Source organism: Labrus mixtus, chromosome 5 (genome assembly GCF_963584025.1).
Source record: "Labrus mixtus chromosome 5, fLabMix1.1, whole genome shotgun sequence".
Classification (NCBI taxonomy): Eukaryota; Metazoa; Chordata; class Actinopteri; order Labriformes; family Labridae; genus Labrus; species Labrus mixtus.
The window spans coordinates 1,232,184-1,256,293 of NC_083616.1; the positions used below are offsets into that span (position 1 = coordinate 1,232,184).

Genomic DNA, 24,110 nt, shown 5'->3' on the forward strand with positions numbered 1-24,110 from the left:
ATATTAGGCATGTCGATTTAACATCGCACAGCTGTAAACGTCCATAAATACTGAACTACTGATGTGAATGATTGATGAAGACTCGTGAGTAACAAGAAGAACATTTAATTTTCTAACACACACACTGACGTCCGCATGAAACACAGGACATGTCGCTTTGGTCCACACGTACCTCTGATATAAGCTCTGTATGACTTACAGAAACACGGACACTTTGGCATCCCAGCGCTCACTGGCGTAGCTCGCCTTCAAAGTCTCACCCTGACCGCCCCTTCTTTAAGTCTCTTGTGGTCATGACGTCCATGATGTCATATTCACAAATGTAAGAAATAAAAGGCTTCAGTAAACTGTACACACGATACACAGGAGGAGTGATACATACGCAGTGGCGGTTCTAGACCACTTTTACTGAGGGGGCCAAACTGGGGCCAGTTGTTTCAGAGGGGAACATTAAACCCAGGTGAAAAATAGACAAAGATGATCACTTTAAAACAATATATTATGCCAAATAATACAGACATCATATTTGTTTCAGAAACAGTATTTAATTCTAGATTGTGAGTCTGGTTGTTGAGTCAAATACTGTGTATTAGGGGGGCTCTTCCTTTTGGAGCTCAGTGTTACAGGGGCACTGGCCCCTGTTGGCCCCTGCCTAGAACCACCCATGCACATACGGATACATATTCATTCTGTTCATGTTTTTATCTTAGATAAGAGACACAAAGACGTCGATATAAAAACTTTTGATATACAGTCGTTATGTTTCAGTGCTGAATATTCAAGTACAATATGAAGGCATCTACAATGTGTTCCAGTCCACAGTAATGACGCTACAGTGAAATGTAGAGCATGAAAACATCTGGAGTGTTCACCAGGTGGACCCGTCAGGAAGAGGCCGACGCACCAGCCTCCCCTATCTTTGATAAAGTTTTCATTGGCTTGGTACACACACACACACACACACACACACACACACACACACACACACTCACACACACAGTAACAGTCTCTAAGCTTTTTGAACTGATAACTTTAAGGTGACTCAGTGGAGTCATGTCTGCATCATGCTCATTTAAATAACTGAAAGGCATCCAAAGAGAGCTACTTAAAAAAAATTAAATAAAAAGGTCCAGAGATTTTTTTATATTCGTCCAAAGTCAAAGTCGACCCCTCCGTCGTGCAGGGTGCCTTCATTGGCGTTGTCGAAGCTGTTCTTCCCGTGGATCTGCTTGAGGTGCTTCCGGAGAACGGGCTTGTGAGCGAACACCATCTCGCAGTAGTTGCAGCGGTGCGGCTTGTCCCCGCTGTGCAGGTTCAGGTGGTCCAGCAGGGAACACTTCTGGGTGAAGGTCTTCCCGCAGATCTTACACTGGAAGGGTTTGATGCCGGCGTGCACGCGCATATGTCTGTGCAGGTTGCCCTTCTGCGTGAAGGTCTTCCCGCACAGCAGGCACATGAACAGCTTGTGCATCTTCAGGTGGTTGGCGTAGTTCTCCAGCTGGCGGAAGACGCGGGCGCATTTGGGGCACTGGTGGTACCACTGGAGGGGTTTGTCGTAGTTCCTCTGGTGCTTTTCTGCGGGAGGGGAAGAAGGAGGAGGGGGGCTCAGCGGGTATCCGGACACGCCGGGCAGCGCCGCCATCTCACTGCCGCGACTGTCCACGGTGGAGTTGATGAGGGAGTGCTGGGGCTCGGGGGAGTGGAGGGCAGCAGGGGGGCTAGCGGGGAAATGCCCGCTGATAGAGTTCTCTGCTGCATCAGACACAGACTCCACTTTCACTATAGTGATGTCACTTTCAACAACTTCCTGCCTGGGACGCCTGCTTACCATCTGAGGAGGTGAATAAGGCTGTATGATGACATCATCGTCGTCATCATCATAGTTGTCTTCCTCTTCGTCCACGTTGTTGTCGTCCTCCACCTGCTCCTCGTCCTCCTGGAGGTCGGTCCGTACAGTGGAGCGCCCTTGCTCACTCTCGGTCTGAGAGGATGAACCGTCCTCCCGCCTCTCGCTCCTCATGTCCTCGTCCACGTCTAGCGGGCGTGTGGGCGGAGGCTTGATGAACTTGCTGAGGGCTTGAGTGCACTGCTCCACGATGTGGCCCATCTGGAGGAAGCTGGCGACCGTCAGGTAATGCACCAGCTCCAGCTCGGGGAACTCCAGCTGACCCGTGTAGCAGGAGAGCAGCAGCTGCCGGCCGACCTCCGCCTCCTGGATCATGGAGATCTGGACCTCCCGGGAGTCCTGCTGCAGGATGAACTGGTCCCTCAGGAACGACGAGCCGGCGGCGAACACCACTTTGTGACCGGGGACCTCCAGCTGGTTGATGCGCACGGTGACATCGCAGAAGCGTCGCTGGTGTCGCAGGAGGTTCATTTTCTGCAACATGGAGTCACCGAATGTGGCAAAGCGGAACTGCAGGATCACCTGGTTCTGGGCCATGGTGAACCGAAGACAGTAGCACAGCACCTGTTTAAGACAAATACAGTGACGGTGTCATTGTCATGGTTACTCATGAACATTATGAACAGTCTTCTGGTGTTGTGGTTCAATGAGTAACTTAAGGAATACTCAGGAGTCTTACTCAAACTTAGCTTCAAACATAAGGAATCACATATTCTGTTATTCAGAGATTACAGTAAAACTTCTAATAAAAGCTCAGCTCAATTTAAGGCCATTTTGACAATTACACGCAGCTCTTAATTAGAGGCCCCGATGCATTCAGTGTTGTCAAAGTCATACCTGGTTAAGGTCGGTAAGATTGCACATTGTACGATTCAATAACTATGTCAGCATAAAGCGAGACACTGTGCATGAGTCCTTAATTTCCTACCTCTCACACATTCAGGTGTGCAGAGATGTTTTCCAAGAGTGTCGCAAAAATTCTACCTCTCTTAATATCATACACAGTTAAAGGAGTGATATGTAACTCTGACCCCTAGTGTTTAAAATAGGTACTGCAGTCTAAATTCTAAACATTGTAGAGAGCTGTCTCCCCCCTCCTCTCTACAGTCGATGCTCACACAGGTCACCATGTGGTGGACTCTGAAGCTTCAGTGTTTATCCAGCTCTGCATGGGTCTGTAAACCTTTCTGTGTTCTCTCCATTTTTCAAAAACATCTCCAATATTGATCCTAGTTTGAGCACGTTTCTGCTCGTGGAGCTTATTAGAAACATGCAGAGGCTTTTTAGGTCGGGTACAATCACTTCTATCTGAACCACTTCTCTTGCTGCTTCCATCGCTGCAACACCTGTTGACCTGATAACTGCTCTCATATCTGACAAACCGAGGGGCGTCCTAAACGGCCGTGTGGGGGTGTGTCTTAAAAGCGCCTATCTTCTCTGGTCCAAACAGATCCAGAGCATTCAGGAGCAGAATCTAAAGTTAGAAGGAGGACATACTGGCTGCTGCATTGTTGTCAGAGAAGACAGCACTTCAACATAGCATGTTTCCTTAATGTCTGATCATATAGTAAGATCACTTTATCATTTACCTAACTACACATCTCACTGATTGCTCCTTTAAATGTTGTTTCTGGTGTAAATCTTTCCCATCTTTGCCTTGCAGAAGTTTTAAAATAATGAAAGGCTTGCGTCTTATTGTAGCCTGTGATTGTGATTCAGAGAAGATGATTTGTGTTTACCTGTTGGACAAACTCTGACTTGTTTTCACTGTGACACATGTAAAGAGAGAAACATTGAGGGAGTCTGACCCCAAAAGAAGTCATGAAGCTAACATCGGTATCTGCCCTGATTTACGAATCAGTTCATCTCTAAATTCTACCGAACAAGTCACAATATACTAAATGTTAAAATGTCATAACATTGCTTCATCCTTTAGAAACTTCACACAGATGTAAATCTGTCTGAGGAGAAGGAGCAGACTGGTTATTTCTGTGTTTACAGGACCTTTGTCCCCTTTAATATCATCTTATTGATCAGCAGTAACGACGTAATGTTGTTTTAAAGATGATAATAGAGAGTTTAGGTATTAATATTTAAGTAACAACGACAAACAAAGACAGAAGAATCGTCTCACAGCAGTGTTAGCTCTGTTGTGTTCATGTGTTTCCGGTTGGTGTCGTGTCGATCTTTTCTTAACTACATTATTTATTTATGAAAGTCGTGGGCACAGCCGTGTACCTGATTAACCCCGAAGAACGGATCCGTTAAAGGTGGACTGCCCTCGGGAGGACCCTGGCCTGTGGTGTTTACCCGGGTATGGAGCTCCACCGGAAATAAAACATGTTTACTTCCCATTCTTCTTCTTCGTCTTTTTTTTTTTTTTACGGCGGGTGTCTTCCATCACGTTGGTGCATTACCGCCAGCTTCTGTTAAGGAGGGTTGACTCTGAAAACAAAAATTCGTCTTGGACTCATATCGCTGCCAAACATTCAGACAATCAACCAACCAATCCTTTTATTTTTATTTAACTTTTTTCCTTTCTGTATAACTATCACAACTTATTTGTGAATTTATTTTCCTCTTACCATCAAATTTAATCTTTTTTTTATTACTATTATTATTATTATTGTCCTTAGCCACCATTTTATTATGACCTATTTATTGATTTATTTCCTCTCTCCCCCCTTATATTCATATCATATTCATCATCATGAATTCTCATCACAGCCACTCTCATTTTTCATGCATTTCTTTTTCTTTTTCTTTATTTATTTTCTCTTTCTCTTTCTCCATCCAGATGATTGTCTGTTTTTCTTTGGTTGCCTTGTTTTATGCATTATTTATGTATTTTCTGTTTCTCTTATAATTACTACTGCTATCACCCCGTGCCAACAAACCTTTTTTTTTTTGGTTCTTTTTACTATTATTATCATAATTACTACTGTACACTCCTGTAACAATTGCTTTAAATATTGAGATTATCTCTATTATTTACCATTATTTATTATTATTATTATTATTATTATTATTATTATTAATAATAATAATAATAATAATAATAATAATAATATATATATGTTTTTCCTTTCTCTCTCTCTCTTGCTTTATATATATATTTATTTCTTTTTTATTATTATAATTTTTTTATTTTGTACTATCATTATTATTATAATTTTTCTCTTTTTCTGGTATTAGTGGTATGCTGAGGAGGGTGAAGAAGGCAAGATAATGAGAATTAAAATGATACACTAGCAAATCATAGTCAAACAATCTGGACAAATTACATTATTATTACTACAACATGTCATCAATACATAACCCAACAACACACTACACTGGAACACAATTGATAGTCCATTACCCACTTTTTTTTTGTTCTTTTTTATTTTATCATTCCTCAGTTATTCTAGTTTTCCTCTTTCCCTTTGTTTTGAATATGCTTTCTAGCCCCTCCTGGTGCCTCCATCCTCTCAGTGATCCATCTTCAAACACTAAGGTTAAAAAAGGATAGACTTCAGGACAATGATAATAATAACAAATACAAAAACATACAAATACATTAAAAAAAAAATTGCAATGATAAAAATACTGTGCCTTAAAGAAATTAATCAGATGATACCTCCAAACACCAACACAAACAGATCCCCTCCCATCAGGTCTGGGGGTTGTTCAAGCTTGGCGGGAGGGTAGCAGTAGGCAACCCTATCAGCTTGCCCCTCCGCAGGGTCTGGGGGCAACTGAGACAGGGGCACCCCTGCACCACACAATGACTGAAGTAATAAAAAATGATAATATATATAGAAAGAAAGAGGGGGAGGAAAAGAGGAAAGGGGAAAAATAGGAATAAAAAAGAAAAAAAAAAGAAAGAAAGCATACACTTGAATTACACACACACACACACACACACACACACACACACACGCACACACACGCACACACACACGCACACACACACACACACACACACACACACACACACACACACACACATGCACACACACACACACACACACATGCACACACACATACACACACACACACACACACACACACACACACACACATGCACACACACACACACACACACACACACACACACACACATGCACACACACACAAGCAGGGCCCTTCAATACCCTCAACATACAAAATTGCTAAATGTTATTATTACTCCCTGCTTGCCTGTTTTGTCTCAGTCTATGCTGTGCATTGTATCGTCGTGTCTCTCCTGTCTCCTACATACTTTTGCTCTTGTCATGTCCCTCACTCGTCTTGTATTGTTCTGCAAACACATCTACATGTAAAACAGAAAGGAACATACTAATGCAAGACAACACAACATATACTGCACAAGATCTGCAGAAACACAGCATGAGAGATAAGAGAATATAAAAAACATGTAGGAACACCATGACACTATTACACGACCCACACAGTCTTAAGAAACATTATTCAGAATTTTGATCACCGTGGGAACAAAAGAGTTTTTATAGTTTACATCGGGGGGACTCTGGATCGTCTGCCAGAAGGTAAAAGTTCTCAGAGTGGAGGATGTGAGACGGGCAGAAAGCATTCTCTGTCTCTGTCAATATGCTCATATATTGGTTATAGGTAAAGGTTTTCAATCCTCCCATCGCCTTCATGGACGAGCAAATCTTTCATGTTATTGTCTCACTGGACCTGAGAGCTGTGAACACTGACCCCAATAGTTCAGACCTGCCTGTCACTCCAACTTGACTGCTTCTAATTCAAATCCAATAACTATTCAGTACACATTCAAAAGTAACTGAAAAAGGTTTTATTAAAATGATTTACAAAATGTACAGGTGTGAGGTCAACATTTCAAAATCACAACAACATCATCAGCAGCACTAAAGAGCGTCAGGTCTTCCTGTAATGCCTGGAAAAGAAGACAATCATCATGAGGATGAAGACAGTGATGGATAAATGTTCACTCTATGAAATGCACTTTTAGTCCATACCAGATGAATCCTCCCAACATGATCACAGCAACGAAGACGACTGAAGCAGCAGCAGACGACGCAGAAACCTTCATAACAAAGGAAGTACCTGGACGAGGTAAACACTGAGTGTAAGAACACAGAACCATGGAGCTGTCTCCTGGGTTTCTTTGTAAAAAAGTAGTTGTGTTTTTCTGTGTTTACCTCTTACTTTAGCCCAGAGGACGCAGGTGCTTCTTTCAGCCTGAGAGAGAAAACACTCTTAAAGAATGAAACTTTAAAGTCTGATTCACTTTCTTCCTCACCACTTGTTTCACCCACCTCGTTCCACTGACTGACCGCTCGTAGGACGATGTAGTAATTCCTGCCGTTCTCAAGTCGAGCGTTAAAGCAGCCTCCGTAGAGGAGTCCGTCCCCGACAGTGAAGTTCAACTCCATCCCGACACGCCTGACCTCCATCATGGCAGCGATGTACTCTGCAGGGGGCTCGTTTGAGGAGTGTAGGCTCGCAGGAGACGAGCAGTCAAAGGTCATGACCCCCTCCACAGGAAGCACAAACACCTGGTACATGCTTTAAGATAAACAGCATGAGAAGTCAGTGCCTCGGACGGACATTTGTGGGGGGTGCAGGGTGTGTTTTATCATGTTGTTACCTTATAGGGTCGAGTGTGTTAAGTGACCTTCGTAGCTTCAACATCGGTACAGGAGTCTCAAATTCTCTGAAGTAGACATCAGGTGCTGGAGGCGCTGTCGGATGTGATTATAGAGAGTGTGTGATTAAGACTGCTGAAAATGTGATTTAATAATATAAGGACAAAATATTTTCAGAACGGGGGAAACAACAGGTTTAACATTAATGAAAGAATGTGCGACTTTTTGATCCAGTAGATGTCGCCCTTGAGCTCCAGCATGAAACCAAAACAAACTGCTGTTTGGCCACACCTCCTCCATACTGAAGCCTCCGCTCTCCTCCAGAGACACACCTCCAAACCCTCTACACTTGAGCTCGAGTTAGAAATTAGAATTGTTGTGTTAGCATGCTAATGTTAGCTCGTAGCTTCACGCTGTATGTAAACTGACACAGAATGAGCGTGATCTAAAAACTCTTACTAACATCTAAATAATCAGTGAGTATGTTCTTCTTCTTCTCTCTAGTTCTTGACTAAAACAGCTTTTATACACAAGGGGAGGAGCCGGCCGTCCCGTCCATGTAAACACAGCTCTGACAACAACACAGCCAGCGGGACTCGAGCTTCTCACTCATTGTAGACAGTCATGACTCAGAGACACATTTACACAGGATAGACTGGATTTATGATTTATTTATGTGGAACATGTCGCACAGTCTTCCTTTAATGGTAAATGGACTTGAGCTTGTTTATTTCTTTTCTAGTCTTCGGACTACTCAAAGCTCTTTTACACCGCAGGTCACACCTACAGATGCACTTCGGCTCCGTTGCTGCCACTCTAGTCAATGGTCCTGTTTCGCCAGCAGCACCACAACGCTCTGTTCTGTTTCAAATACGCTGCGAGTCTGTTTTCGACGGAGCCCGCTGCAGGCAAGCGTCACACTGGACAGAGTAAATCGACCTAGACAGGAAGTCAAACAAGGAAACGCACAGAGCGTCCGGTCAATTTCAAAATAAAATACAAGTCAAGTCTCTCAAAAGGAAACATCCTCACTGTCCATTATCTTCCATTATTTATCATGCAACAGGAAAATACAACAATTAAAAAAGTAATAAAGCCAAGAACACAATACAGACTCCTGATCGTTTTCCTCACTTTATCAACATAACATCAAAACAGGCGCCAAATGAACAACAAATCATCCTCAAAGAGACGTTTTTCTCTTGATTCTCCTGTGATGTGTGTACAGCTGTGTCATGGCTGCTCTCTCGCTCCAGAAACAGACCCAGTGGGGCAGGGCGCGCACAGTCCAACAGATCAAAAGCGTGGCATTGACAGACCCAATTACACATCAGACATGAAGCTGCAGGAGCTGGGGATCAAACCCCTGACCTTCTGGTTGAAAGACGGCCGACTCTACCCACTGAGCCACAGCCGCCCTGAATGCAGGAAACATTTGGTCAGAGTAGAACACTGGGTTTGATGTGTACCTGTTAAACTGGTGTTAGTGGTGATGCTGGCTGTGAACCTGGCAGACACTGCAGTGATGGAGATGCTGTAGTTGGTGACAGGAAGCAGCTTCAGACACACTTCCAGCTGGTTGGACTTGGATCTCAAAAACCGTGTCGTCTTGTCATGAAAGGACTTCTGATAGTCTCTGGATCCGACACACGTCACCTGGAAGGATTCAAGGCGGGATCACCAGTTACAGGATAAGCGCTTACCTCTGATGCAATAAAGTGAGAAGCTAAATCCTACAAGACAATCACATCTCCTGTTACCTTGTAAACTTCTGTGTCGTCCTCGTACTTCTCTGCTCTCCAGTGCACACACTTTTCATCGACGACAAACAGGTGAGTGACGGGTGGCTTTAGCTCTTTAAGAGATGAAGGGAAAGAAGAACACACACTAGATCCTCAATATGTAACCAGTCAACATCGATCACCTCACCTCTCACCATGAATGAATTGTGTTCCTCTTTTCTTCTTACTCACCGACACATGTCATGGTCGCGTTCTCCCACACACCGGAGCTGCTGCACACGGACACGTTGCTGCCCCTCCAGCTGTGATATCCGTCCACACAGCGGTGGATCACAACACTTCTGTTATGCCACAGCACGTCTGAGTTCTCCAGGATCGGCACTGGGCCACATTTAACTAGGAGATAAAAAAAACAACATTACATGACTGAGTGGTATCTGGGGCTTATATCTCACATATTTCTATGACTGCCTGTGTTTGAGCTGCTTGAGTCTCAAGATGGTAAATCATAAATAACATCTGTTTTTTCCTCAGTATTCGTCTCGTAGTCCATCGACCCTCATTTATGGATTTACCAGCACACGTGGAGGTAATTTAAAGGGGACATATTATCCCCCTTTTCAAACAGTCCCCTGTGGTCTAAATGAAACATCTGTGCTGTGCTTTGTTCAAAATATAACATGAATCAAGCACCAGAGGAGGTTTGTGACCCTGTATAAACCAGCTCTCTCAGAACGCTCCGTTTTGGTGTGTGTGTCTCTTTAAATGTAATGACCCCCCCTGAGTTTTCCCCGTAGACATCACTCCTCTGTAGAGAGAATAAAAATAGCGGACCTGCTCAAAAGTTTTGTTCTAGGCTGGGGGTGGAGTCCATGGGTGGCGATACCAGGGGAGGGGAGGGGATTTTGTTTTACCAGAATCCCACTGTGACATCACAGGTTACCCAAATATATGTTCAGGTGTGTGAAGGTGGCTTTTTCAGAATATGTCCCCTTTAAGAGGAACAAAACACAATGATTCCCTTCAGTTAATGTCACAATAGGGATCATAAATCAACCTGAACACACTCTTTCACCTGTTTTCTTTCTAAAGCCCTCTGGACGGTGCTATCTTGTCCCTCCATGGAGAACCAACAGATACTCAAACTCTTTTATCCATTCAGCCATCACGCTGTTGAATGCTGAACAACTTTTATTGATTTACTCTTTGGACTGTTAAGCCCCGTTTCCGGTTCAGCTCAATACGGTACACATTCATTTTTACTCTGTCTTGTCTCGGTCTGATTTTAAATCTAGACCGGTCAAGACCACCACTGAGAGGCTATTTTTCCAGGTCGTTAATGTGATTAGAAGGAAAACGCCTCTTTCTAAAAGGAAATTAACTTTAATTCATTTGTAGTTTGATTTTTATCCCCCGGTTACGGCCACAAACTTCCTGTTGGTACGGTCTAAGTGGGTGACATGCCCCCTGCAGACAAGATGATTTTTTAGAGATATTTCTGGTCTTGGTCTTGCCCTGCCTTGGTCTTGGTTTTGGTCTTTATCCTCTAAATGTCTTGGTCTTGTCTCGGTCTAGGAGCACTCTGGTCTCGGGTATGTCTTGGTCTTGGTTACTGTGGTCTTGACTACAACACAAGTGCATGAGGTGCATGCATGGAAGCAAAACATGTGCAATTTGCCTAAATTAATGAGAAACTGTTCAGATGAGTGAAACATAAGAATCCCAGCCAGAGACCCTCCCACATTTCAACACATACACGTCTTTGTATAGAAGTGGAAGTTGTACCTTTGCACTTTACAGATACTTCCCCCCACTCTCCTGACAGTAAACACGACGACACATTATGTCCACTCTCCTGATAAAATCCATCCATGCACTCATACAGCACCACACTGCCCGGGGTACTGGAGCCGTCCCACAGGAGGTTAGTATGGGGGAGCTTTAGTGGGGGGCCACAGCGTATCTCTGCACACAGACAGCCTGAGTGTTATTTACATCACAAACAGAAGAGTACAATCCTCAATGAGAGCACAACATACCTGAGAGTTTGAAAAAATACATTCATTTACTTTCTTATACCTGAAGAACTACAGAGTAACAGATCAATAGAAAACAAATCGGTTTTTTTAGCGTCTAGTTACAGAGACCGGAGTCTGAGTGTCTGTGTGAAGTTGCCAGGCAACCAGCGTAGACTTCAGGAATGCACTTAAACATGTCCGTCAGAGACACGGAGGTTAAAGGTTAAAGATGGAGTCAGAAGCATCTCCCTTCAAAATACAATACAGACTGATCCTAAAGTGAAGCTGCTCCATCGTCCCTTCTGGGCCTCCGTAGATGTGTGGTGGTGACTGTGTCTGCAGAGACTCTGTCCTCTGACTGGATTTTACTGTTCTGCTTTGTTCTGGTTGACTTGGGACGTTTCTGGGCGGAGCTGGTGTGTTTCCTCCAGCCAATGACAGCGCAGCAGGTGAGTTTAGGAGTGGATACTATTCAGTGATTGGACGAGATTCAAACCAGTGAATATGATGGACGTGGACGTAGCAGCAAAGAAGAGAAAATATAATCAGAGTGAGGAGAAACACCAAGTGGATAAAGCTCGTTCTAAAACAAGGGTGAACCTTGTGTTGTCTTTTACTCGTGGACGTGGAGTTGGTCTGCTTCCTGTTGGACAGGAAGGTGACAAACACCGGCGGTTAGCTTGCAGTGTAGGTACAAGCAGTAAATGTACACACTACAACCTGCAGTGGGCAGGGCTTCTGGGGGAGAAGAGCCCAGGAGGAGGGGCCTAGTTTGAATGTGTTTACGCTACAACAAAGATTTCTACTGACTCCATCTTTAATTTTTTTGCTTTTAAGTAACTAGAATGATGTTACTGTTGAAGATAGCTAAGCTTTGGTTTAGCTGTATATTAAGCACAGATTTGAACAATGGAAATCCATTGTACTCAAATTGAAATAAACTAACAAAGAGTATTGACCAAATAGCTAAAAAATAAAATTTCACAGCAGTTAATCAAAATGATTGAACATTGCACCTTCACACCATATATCAGTGTCCTCCCACAGTCCACTCTCTCCACACACCGAGACGTTTCTCGGGCTCCTGGTGTGATATCCTTCCTCACATTGGTAACGCACCACACTGCCAAGGTGTGACGTGCCGTCCCATAGCATCTTAGCATGAGGTTTAAAAACCGGCCTTTGACAATTGATTTCTACAACAGAGAGACAGTTGAGTCAACGTGGGACACTGTTAGCTGGAACAATCATTGAAACACGTTTCTACGAACAGTTCAGCGAGACGATCAGATGATTAATTTGATATTATGCAGGTAATACAACTTTTGGTCATTGAGACTGACATAGTGCCTGACCGATTAATCGGCCTCCTGATAATATCGACCGATATTAACGTGTCAAGTGACTATCGGTATCGGTTAATTTTATCACCGATATGCACTAATTTAAGAGTTTCATTGTATTACGCTAGCAGTTCTCTTTCACCAGCAGGGGGCACTGTATGGATTACAACAAACATCATCACTCTCCAGAGTGTTGAGCCGTGATGCACAGTTAGGCCCCGTGTCTACCTAGCGTCTATTTCTGAGTGCCAGCGTTTTTTTAAATTGTTTTCCATGAGTAGCAATTGCATGGAGAAAAAGCCCAGTCTTTTTTTCTCAGCGCGCCGCCTTTTTTGTGCGGCTGTTCAGAGCGCTCAAGTTGAAAACCTTTCAACTTGTACCCACATCCTCCTCGCGCCGTGTCTGATCAGGAAATAACCGATCTCAAATATAGAACATGCAGTAAAAAGCAGTGTCGGTCATACAGCGGCCGTTGTCCACAGACTGTTGTCATAGAGACAGGACGGACATGCAGCGCTTTTACTATCAGCGCACAACCACTTCATGCAAGGGCTCCTGAGCGCACAGCCAGCACTTTTCTGCTCTGAAAAAACACTAGGTGGACGCAAGTCTTGAGTCTTTTCAAAAAGTGTTTAAATGTGTAAATTTGTATATATCTAACTCTCAAGATTGAACATAGATAACGGCTGATTTATCGGTATCAGATTTTTTTCTCTTCTTAATATCGGTATCAACCCTAGACGGATGTAAAAATCACCTTGACAGAGCAGAGAGGCTCCATCCCATCCTCCATCAGCAGTGCAAACGGACACATTTCCCTCTCCCACAGTTTGGTATCCAGAGTGACACTGATACACGACCTGAGAGCCCACAGTGGAGATATTATCCCACAGCATCACTGAATGAGGAACGGGTGGGGGTACACCACAGTCTACTTCTACAGGGATGGAAACTACATTAATAAATTCAGATTAGACCGTTGAGAAATGTCACAACCAAAGTGTTACTAATCGTTACCTTTGCATGAGATATCTGGCTGCGTCCAGTAACCACTAATTGTGCAGGATGATATATTATTTCCTCCACTTTGATGAAATCCTGTTTTACAGAAATAAATCGCCGTGCTGTCGGGTGCGGAGTTTCCGTTCCACATTAGCCCAGTGTGAGGCAGTATAGGAGGATCCCCACACAATATTGCTGTCAGGTGTTCAAATAGATTAAAAATGTTAACCAAAAGTACACTTTAAAGTCAGGGTTGGTAATTTCCTCCCGATCCACTTTTTAAGATTTTGGTGGAAATTGTCTTTAGGTCCTGACAGAAATTAATAACTCATGTTCTCTGAAAAAGAAACAAAGAAAATCCATCATCTGTATCAGTTGTAAGTCTGTAAAAACTTTGACCAATGTCTGCCACGAGGTACCAATCTGATGAACCAATCAGACGCCTCCCTGTCTCCCTGCTCGCTCAGTGCTCTCGCAGACGCAGCACTGAGGGAAAGCTACTTTCAAAATCATGCAACAATTTCAACCAAAATCTGCCTTTTCATCAAATCATCTTTTATTATTATCGTCAAGGGTAACCACTTTCGTGTTTTAATTACCTTGGCACGACAAAGTTGGACGTGTCCACTGACCGTTTCCACTACAGGTCGAAACATTGTGTCCTCCTTGGTAATGAAACCCGTCTTTACAAAAATAAAGCGCGGTGCTTCCAGGTGTTGATTTATTGTTCCACACCTGCTCAGTGAATTCAATCACAGGTGGAAATCCACACAAGGTCTCTACAAAGAACAACACATTTTACAACCATGTGAAACAGAAAACAGGATTCAGCTCCATTAACCTTCAGTGTACGCCAGTGTTAGGACCATGTTACTGCAGAACTGATGTTAGCATAACCTCGCTCACTACAGAACAGTGTACTGTAGCGCCACTACTATTTGCAGTAGCAAGTGACGCATCCAGTTACTTTACAGATTTAATAATGCCGTTGACATTTAAAAGCTCATTAATCGTTTCTTTATGTGAATCAGCCGACAACAAGGTGGCGAGGTTACGCTAACGTTAGCACAGCAGCATCCTGGGAGAACGAAGTTAAGCACTGTAAACAAAGACAGGTGGTCGTTCAGCTGTGAGCTTCCTGTCCCAGAAATAACATTATTTTACTCTGCTCGAGTAGAACGACAAGAATACAGCGGTGAGTTGTTGTCTACGTTCAGGAAGGAAAACTTCTCTCACAGGAACGTAGCATCGAGGTAAAATAACAACACGCTTCTATAGAGCGCCGTGCCGCAGACAACGGAGACCTGCAGGTACAGCTCACATTAGCCTTGCAGACCGAGGAGGAGACACAGCTTGATTCAAAACTCCGCCTGCTGCAGGATCTGTAAGCTGGACTCCATGGTGGATAGACAGGTACTGTATGTTGACGTTTGAGTCTGTCGCCTTCAGAGATCTAATCGGTAAAATACCTACAAACTGAAAATGACCACGTGCGAGTTGTCACAGCGACACTAAATAATGTGAACATTAAGACGAGGTTTGAAGCAGAAAAAGTAACATTCAAGTTACTATCCCAACAAACTAGTTACTTTAATAAAACTCTGTTAGTAACTGTAATAAGCTACTAACAGCATGTCCTACCTGACCGCGAGCGACGTAGCGCGCCGTCTATTGGTACGGCTCCACTGGCTCTGCCTCGCCGTAGGAAATGAATAGAAAGCGTTGAGATGCTATCCGTCGTTGGAACCAGTGGAGCCGTACCGTTACGACATTGACAGTTTCAGTGCCATGCCCAACACTGATTTACACGTGAAGTTAAACGTGCAATAATCGAAGACGTCGTAACAGTTTGTCTCAGTTTGTTTCTCTACATTCTGACAGGATTTGTTCAGACGGTGAGTGTACCTTGACAGAGCACCGGTGGTCTCTCCCACGATCCAGCAGCCGTACACATGGACACATCGCCCTTTCCAACATTATGATATCCAGAGTGACACTGATAGTGCACCGCAGCGGCCATCCTTGAACTCTTATTCCACAGAATGTGAGCGTGAGGCGTCGAGGGCGGAGAGCCGCAGTCAACATCTGAGAGCCAAAGTATGACAGGTACGCTGCATGAAATAGAACTGAGAGGGAAAATCTCAAGGAACTCTGCACCAACCCCCATAATCAGTTTATGATCTTTGTGCTCCTGGACATGTTTATAAAAACATGCACTGTTGGATATGAAATGACACTCTGCAGGTTTACCGGTAATGATGAGACTTGTCATACTGAAACAAATTAAACCGGGTATTAGAGATAAGACAGACATTGAGGTAATGGTATATACATGTTCTCACCTTCCATCCCTTTTACTTCTTCTACTTCTTCACCACATGTTGCATTGGTAAAAAGATATAGTGTACGTGTCATATTGCAATGTTATTTATATAAATGCTTATTAGCCTTTCTCCAGCAGTTCAAAGTTCATGCCTTAATGAGCAGAAGCTATAAAACATATTTTGATGTTAAGAGTTCAAATTAAGCAGGACCAAGAGTCGACAGCAAGCAGCAAACTCCGGGGGTTGAAAAATGAAGCTGATGCTAGAAAGCAAAATCCTGCAGTTCCTCGAGTGTCCACTAGAGGCTGGCTGCAGAAGCACAGGAAGTCACATACACACCCATTCAAAAAAAAAAAACAACAGTTTTTACAGCAGAGATTAACATGTTTACAGCCTGGTACAAAATTAAAATAGTTCGGATTAGCTCATGTCTTGATCGGCACACACTGTAACTGATCAGTCTGATTTTAAGAGTGATACGAGTTATCCATAGTTAGGTGCGTACCTGGCCTGATTGACAGGCGGGCGCGACATAAAGGTTTATCAAGAGGCTTAAAACCCGCCTCAGCTCCAGCTCTCAGCCTGTCATTAAAGGAAGAATGTTTGACATGTTCCACATAAATAAATCAGAGATCAAGTCTATCCTGTGTAAATGTGTCTCTGAGTCATGACTGTCTACAATGAGTGAGAAGCTCGAGTCCCGCTGGCTGTGTTGTTGTCAGAGCTGTGTTTACATGGACGGGACGGCCGGCTCCTCCCCTTGTGTATAAAAGCTGTTTTAGTCAAGAACTAGAGAGAAGAAGAAGAACATACTCACTGATTATTTAGATGTCACATTAGTGTTTTTAGATCACGCTCAGTCTGTGTCAATTTACATGCAATGTGAAGCTACGAGCTAACTAAAGTGCGCTAACATTAGCATTAGCCCATTGTGCTTGACTCTTTCATTCGAACGCGATGGGAGGTGTGTCTCTGGAGGAGTATGGAGGAGGTGTGACCAAACAGCAGTTTGTTTTGGTTTCATGCTGGTTCTCAAGGGCGCCATCTACTGGAACAAAAAGTTGCACTTTCTCCTTTTAAAGTGGGTGGGTTTTTATCAGTCTTATAGCTGTTGATATTTTCAATCGATGACAGATGGACCTACTTCAACATGACAGTTAAAAATATTATTAGGATCTAGTGCAGAAGATAAATGTGACCAGGTTAATTATTGATCATATTAACCTCCTAAAAAGTCAAACAATGACTGAAACACATCTTTCTGGACTGTTAAGGTTCATAGCAGAGAAACTGTTGCACAAAGTCACAAAACACAGACTGACTAACAAGGACTATTTACATAAAGCTCATGGAGAACTCTAGAGCTGTGCATGGAGGCTGCCGTTTAGGCTTCTTTTATTTGTTGTGTTACCTTCACAGACCGCAGTTGGTCCTCTCCACCGTCCATCAGCTCCGCACACAGAACTGTTGGCTCCACTTCTCCACACAAAGCCTTCATCACAGGCAAACATGGCCACACTGCCGTATGTGGTCCGTGGGACTGATAGCAACACCATGTCCTCCACTGCAGCGGGCCTCCCACAGTCAACCACTGAGCGAGACAAGACAAAATAAAGCCCTAGTTCATAGTCATCTTTTCACCCACTGAACTCACATCTGCAGATTTCACACTCAGTACAAGCACTCAACATTATACCCGCTAGGACCAAATTGAGGGGTACACATATATATATACAGATATTAAAGGTCACATATTCTCCTCCTCTTCAGTTTAAATAAGTCTCAGAGCTCCTCAAAACATGTGTGTGAAGTTTCTTGTTCTAAATCCACTCTGATCCTGTATTTGATCATGTCTATAAACCCCTCTATTTCAGCCCTGCTCAGAACAGGCTGTTTCTGTGTCTGTACCTTTAAATATGTAAATGAGCTGTGTCTGACCACGCCCCCTATCTGGAAGGGCTTGGGTGTCTCGGTCTTTCTTGCTCCATGCTCTATTGTTTACGGTGAGAAGGCAGACTCAGAGGGCAGAACAAACACCTAGCTGTGGGAGTGTCACCCACCTGGGGGAGGGGCTACTGCCCTTTGTGATGTCATGAAGGGAAAATCTCCAAACGGCCTGTTTGAGCACACATTTTCTGAAAAGTGGAGCAGGGAAAAGACGAAGAGGATGGACTTTTCTCATCATTGGGGGGTTTGTAAACAGACTAGAGACACATGTTAGAGTTAGAGAAACATGGTGACGTGGATTTTAGTTAATATGTGACCTTTAAGAAATCGAAAAATAGATTGGACAGGATATAATAAACAGTATAATTTTAATTTGTGTGGTGTAAAAACAAGTCTGAAACATCCATTAAAAATGTGTCGTCTATAAAGGATGCATCTAGCAGGATGCTGCTTCCCAGACTGTTTGGAGTTTAGCCCATAATCCAGACTAAACTAATCTGTAGCAGGTCTCATGTACGTTTGTAGAAATGTTTTATTCATGCCAGCATGGTCAAAAATATAATCAATCCAAGGGTGGATTCGAGACCATGTAAATCCAATCATACCTTTGCAGAAAGCTTTGTTTGTGTGAGGATTGAAGCGCTCTGGTCCGTTGTGGACTTGGTATCCCAGCTGGCAGCTGCAGTAGAAACTGCCCTCAAGATTCCTGCAAAGACCTCCATCTCCACACAGGCCTAAGATCCTCCTGCACTCATCGATGTCTGCACAGACAGGGAAACAAGCATGCTGCAAAATATGAAATAGGAGGCTTCAAATAATCTTTTTAGCCCTTTCAAGTTAAAATTCAACGGACGCCTTCTCTCAAGCAGAATCCAAAGAAAGAACCGGAGCACACACTGCGTCTTCCTCAGAGTCAAACAGCACAGGTTCAGATTTGAAAAAGATGAATACAGTTGAATTCATGTTGAGTTTTCAAGCATGTGAAAGGGGTGTGCAAGAATGCAAAGGCCATCTTAACCTACACACATTCCTTTTGATGCACTCCATGATTTATTCCCGTATCAGTTATTACTTCCTCCTACCATCAAGCTGCTGCTGATGATTTACAACAGAGCAATTAAAATCTTAGACAGGAAGCCATGTTTTAAAAAAGGTGAATAGGTTTACTCATGATAGTAACATGATGATTAAATGTAATATCATGAACGGCCTCTCCAGTTCACCTTGGCAGTGGGTTCCATCATTTGGGATGAAGACGTCCATGTTGTTGGACGGGCTGTAGCCCGACAGGCATCGACAGTAGTAGCTGCCGTATGTGTTGTGGCAGGTGGTGTGTGGCCCACAGATCTTACTGGCGCCGATCTGACACTCATCTTTATCTGGAAGACAAACATAAAAAAAAAAAGAGTTGAAGTCCTCGATGTTAATCCCTCGGCCTCCTGCGCTTTTCCCGCCACAAGTCAAAGGGTTTTCAACGTGGGGAAGATTGGATGGGCTGCCATGAAGTCCCAGAGAATAAATCCCACTGACTTTCTGATCCCCTCACTTTTTTTCATTTAGCAGCTCATAAGGTCACATTTTACATTTCTGAACTTGTTTCATCCATAATCAGGAAAATGACCAGGAAACAGACACATTGTATTTGTGTGACAGTGCACTTTATAGTCCACTAAATATAACTCCCTTTATAGTGAGGAGAGAATGAGTGAGTGAATGTCTGTGAATGTGTATGCATGGATGAGTTAATACTGATGGACTCTTTACACAGCAGCCTCTACCATCAGTGTGTGAATGTGTATGAATGGATGAGTTAATACTGATGGACTCTTTACTCAGCAGCCTCTACCATCAGTGTGTGAATGTGTATGAATGGATGAGTTAATACTGACGGACTCTTTACTCAGCAGCCTCTACCATCAGTGTGTGAATGAATGGATGAGTTAATACTGACGGACTCTTTACTCAGCAGCCTCTACCATCAGTGTGTGAATGTGTATGAATGGATGAGTTAATACTGACGGACTCTTTACTCAGCAGCCTCTACCATCAGTGTGTGAATGTGTATGAATGGATGAGTTAATACTGACGGACTCTTTACTCAGCAGCCTCTACCATCAGTGTGTGAATGTGTATGAATGGATGAGTTAATACTGACGGACTCTTTACTCAGCAGCCTCTACCATCAGTGTGTGAATGTGTATGAATGGATGAGTTAATACTGACGGACTCTTTACTCAGCAGCCTCTACCATCAGTGTGTGAATGTGTATGAATGGATGAGTTAATACTGACGGACTCTTTACTCAGCAGCCTCTACCATCAGTGTGTGAATGTGTATGAATGGATGAGTTAATACTGACGGACTCTTTACTCAGCAGCCTCTACCATCAGTGTGTGAATGTGTATGAATGGATGAGTTAATACTGACGGACTCTTTACTCAGCAGCCTCTACCATCAGTGTGTGAATGTGTATGAATGGATGAGTTAATACTGACGGACTCTTTACTCAGCAGCCTCTACCATCAGTGTGTGAATGTGTATGAATGGATGAGTTAATACTGACGGACTCTTTACTCAGCAGCCTCTACCATCAGTGTGTGAATGTGTATGAATGGATGAGTTAATACTGACGGACTCTTTACTCAGCAGCCTCTACCATCAGTGTGTGAATGTGTATGAATGGATGAGTTAATACTGACGGACTCTTTACTCAGCAGCCTCTACCATCAGTGTGTGAATGTGTATGAATGGATGAGTTAATACTGACGGACTCTTTACTCAGCAGCCTCTACCATCAGTGTGTGAATGTGTATGAATGGATGAGTTAATACTGATGGACTCTTTACACAGCAGCCTCTACCATCAGTGTGTGAATGTGTATGAATGGATGAGTTAATACTGACGGACTCTTTACACAGCAGCCTCTACCATCAGTGTGTGAATGTGTATGAATGGATGAGTTAATACTGACAGACTCTTTACTCAGCAGCCTCTACCATCAGTGTGTGAATGTGTAGGTGTGACCAGAGGTTTAAAAGAGCTTTGAGGAGTCAGTAGACTAGAAAAGAAATATACAAGCTCAAGTCTGTTTAAGAAGAAATGTGAGCATACTCTAAGAGGCTGACTGCTGTTGATGGAAATGATGCTTAAGATGGCAGTAAAACTGAAGCAGAACAACAAATTAAAAAAACCAAAACAATGAGCTGAAAGACACCAAAGCATGGAAGAAAACGGCAATGCCAAGTGAGTCAGACAACCTTTCACATTAGACATGATTAAAGGCAGGGTCGGTCATTTTCTAAAACTAGCTTGATTTTGAAAGTAGCATTCCGTCTGCACCCCCAACAGATTGGTACCTCGTGGCAGATATTGGTCAAAGTTTTTACAGACTTACAACTGATACAGATGATGGATTTTCTTTGTTCCTTTTTCAGAGAACATGAGTTATTAATTTCTGTCAGGACCTAAAGACAATTTACACCAGAATCTTAAAAAGTGGATCTGGAGGAAATTACCATCCCTGCCTTTAATTAGTCGTGCTTCATCAACCTTTTATTTTCCGACAGACAAAATTCAAGTATGAGATTTAAAAAACAAAACCTTACCTTGACAGAAAGTTCTTCCATTTCCAACAAACCCGTACTTGCAGTTACAAACTTTCCCCGAGCCGTCTAACTTGTCGTCACATGTGGCGATCACGTGGCAGCTCGCACAAACATCCAAAGTCTGGCCTCCTGCTGGCTTTGCTAACAGCATAGGGAGAACAAGTCATTCAACTGGCAGAAGATACAGATTTTAAACATTCACACAAAACAAAGATGCTGTTTAAATTCTCACCTGTCGTGACGCAGAGGAGAAACAGAGCGATCATGGTTATTTTGGTTGCGTCCATCGTCTCCCTGTCGTTCTCTTCACTTCATGAAACACTCCTCACTCCTCCTCAGCCACCTCCTTCTTCTGTGTTCATCTTGTCCTTCCTCCTTGTGGACCCTGATGATGATGACGACACTGAGCGGTTTTGATAACCAGGACTGAGAGAGAGGATGCTGTGAACGGGTGAGCCGAGGTCACTTTTTCTCAATGGTCTTCTTCCAGCTGCTGGTTCTGAGGCTTCTCATCTGTCATCCTCTGACACATTCAGTTACCCTTCACAACGCTCACGCTGCTGAACCGCACACTCATGCTGCGATGGAGATAACAGCTATATTTGGCCTAACGAACCTGCGGGATGTCCTCTTCAAAAAAACACTGGAACACTTTAACAAGAGTGTCTTTAAGAAGGCGATGAACTCTGCCACTTCTTTGTAAAACTTTACACTGGAGAGGTTCTTTAACTTGCTGGTTTTTGGTTTTAAATCAAGTGAAATTAAATGAACGTCAACTGGACCAAAGATCTGCGTACCACAGTGTGAAGTGGGCGCTGAGGGGGGGGGCGGCGGTTAGTGTTCAGCGGGAGATAAGTGTGGTGAGCTGCTATCTTTCTGCTCAGCAGCCCGTGATGGGGTCTCTCTGTCACATAAGGGTCTGCTGGTGAGTACTGATTAACCCCAGAGTTTCCCTCAGGGCCCGAGTCCCCCCCAAATGGACTGAAGAAGAAGTCACAATCAGACAAGAACAAAATATAAAAAAATATTTTTAACTGTTTTTCTCGGAAGTCAGAGAAACTCTGTGGGTGCTCTGACTTTTTTTTTGGGCTTCACACCAACCGCCGTGGTAATTGTGGTGGAATTTCTGTAGTTATTTAGATTGTAATGTACAGACGTCATTAGGTTTATTCATTGTTCATGATGTCAGTCAGACCTGATAGAGTTCAGCTGTTATTAGATGACCAAGGACAGCTTAGAGCAGGGGTCTCCAACAGGTAGCTCGGGATGTTTTCAGTAGCTCGCCTATAGGTTGACTGACTGTGTCAAAAATAAAAAAATATCTGACGACAGTAAATGCACCTCTTCCCTTATATTTGGTTCATTAAAACAAGTGTAAAGTAGTGATGTTTTCTTGGACATTGATGTGAATTTTCAGCAACATAGCTTACTATGTGGCACAATAAGAAGAAAATATTCATGTTTTTTTCTTGGACCTTTTTTGTGAATTTAAGATTATTGATAAGCATTGGCTTATTGCAATTTCACACGTGTACAAACAGCAGCTTAATTTAGCTGATGTGTGCTGTGTAAATAAATGCAAGTGATGTGATGCAAGTAGCTCTTGGCCACTTTCATTTTTTCAAAGTAGCTCTCAGATGAAGAAAGTTTAGAGACCCCTGGCTTAGAGAGTGTCAACTCTCTTCCCTTATATCTGCAAAGATGTTTGGTAAACTTGTTGTCTGCTCCAGTGTAATTGACGTCACAGATTAGTCTAGGTGGGTCAATGTGACCCTGATAATGGTAATGTATTTTAGGATATATGCAATGCCTTTGGAAGAGTCCTGCAGATGTGGTTGAGCAAGACACGAGTACACAAGTGTGATGTTGAATCATGTCTCCTCATGAGTATTCATCTTATGTATAAACTTTCATCATCGTAAGCCATCTGAGTCAACTGAGTCTCTTTGTGTGAAGTCAAGTTCTTAGTCATTTCCTCAACAGTAATCTTTGCCGAGTACATCCCAGGTCGTCATGACAACTGAAGCAGTGTGTGAGCGTGCCTCTTTTCATTCTGATTCTTTGAGTCATTTGTCTTCGTTATTTATGACCCAATCAGAAACACTGACCCTTTTTTTTGTTGTTGAATATTTAAAGGTCCCATATTAAGCTTTTTCTGGTTTTATATGCTCTTTAGTGTGTTTTAGATGTGTCCTGTGCATGTTTAGGCACATCTATGTGCAAAAATTCAAAGTCCGCGGAAACGTGGCTTCTCCTACGTCCTCCTATTAGCTGCAGCATTAGCTGCATGTAACACTCGGTTCTAGCCCCCCTCGATAAAAATGTGTCAGTCCGACGTCATTGTCAGTGTGAGATCACTGATCTAAGTCCATTGGCTCATTGTGGCAAGCCCAGCAGCTCATGTTGCACGCCCGTTAACTTCTGTAGCACGCCCACGATATGCCGTAGCCTGCTGTAGCACAGTAGTGCTAATGTGCTAATGTTTATGCTCCCCTCGGACAGAGCCAGTGGCTGCATTTTAATTTTGGTTTCAAAATTTTAATCTTAATTTTAATTTTGATTTATTTTATTTTATTTTTTCTCTCCAAATTTTTTTTTTTACGATTAAATT

The 24,110-nt window shown here is 43.1% G+C and overlaps 2 protein-coding genes across 10 annotated transcripts; both read right to left on the reverse strand.

The window, feature by feature from the left end:
- Positions 1 to 89: 89 nt before the first annotated feature.
- zbtb26 (zinc finger and BTB domain containing 26) lies at positions 90 to 4,269 on the reverse strand. The gene is made up of 2 exons (XM_061037232.1): positions 4,145 to 4,269; positions 90 to 2,470 (listed from the first exon to the last, which is right to left on the reverse strand). The coding sequence occupies exons 1-2, from the start codon at positions 4,259 to 4,261 to the stop codon at positions 1,142 to 1,144; spliced, it is 1,446 nt and encodes a 481-aa protein (XP_060893215.1). The 5' UTR covers positions 4,262 to 4,269; the 3' UTR covers positions 90 to 1,141.
- A 2,419-nt stretch (positions 4,270 to 6,688) lies between these two features.
- susd1 (sushi domain containing 1) lies at positions 6,689 to 22,318 on the reverse strand. 9 transcript variants are annotated; one of them, XM_061037238.1, is made up of 18 exons: positions 21,732 to 22,318; positions 21,500 to 21,635; positions 19,118 to 19,273; positions 18,500 to 18,655; positions 17,359 to 17,538; positions 15,529 to 15,708; positions 14,223 to 14,402; positions 13,639 to 13,818; positions 12,295 to 12,474; positions 11,046 to 11,225; positions 9,492 to 9,656; positions 9,279 to 9,373; positions 8,988 to 9,174; positions 7,521 to 7,614; positions 7,189 to 7,438; positions 7,072 to 7,111; positions 6,889 to 6,976; positions 6,689 to 6,806 (listed from the first exon to the last, which is right to left on the reverse strand). In XM_061037238.1, exons 3-18 carry the CDS (start codon positions 19,155 to 19,157, stop codon positions 6,788 to 6,790), a joined length of 2,214 nt encoding a protein of 737 aa, XP_060893221.1. In that variant the 5' UTR covers positions 19,158 to 19,273; positions 21,500 to 21,635; positions 21,732 to 22,318; the 3' UTR covers positions 6,689 to 6,787. The 9 variants fall into 9 exon arrangements, with proteins under 9 accessions (XP_060893221.1, XP_060893217.1, XP_060893219.1 ...); XM_061037234.1 differs by having other exon boundaries at positions 21,500 to 21,640; XM_061037236.1 differs by lacking the exon at positions 11,046 to 11,225 and having other exon boundaries at positions 21,500 to 21,640; positions 21,732 to 22,317.
- Between the last annotated feature and the right edge of the window lie 1,792 nt (positions 22,319 to 24,110).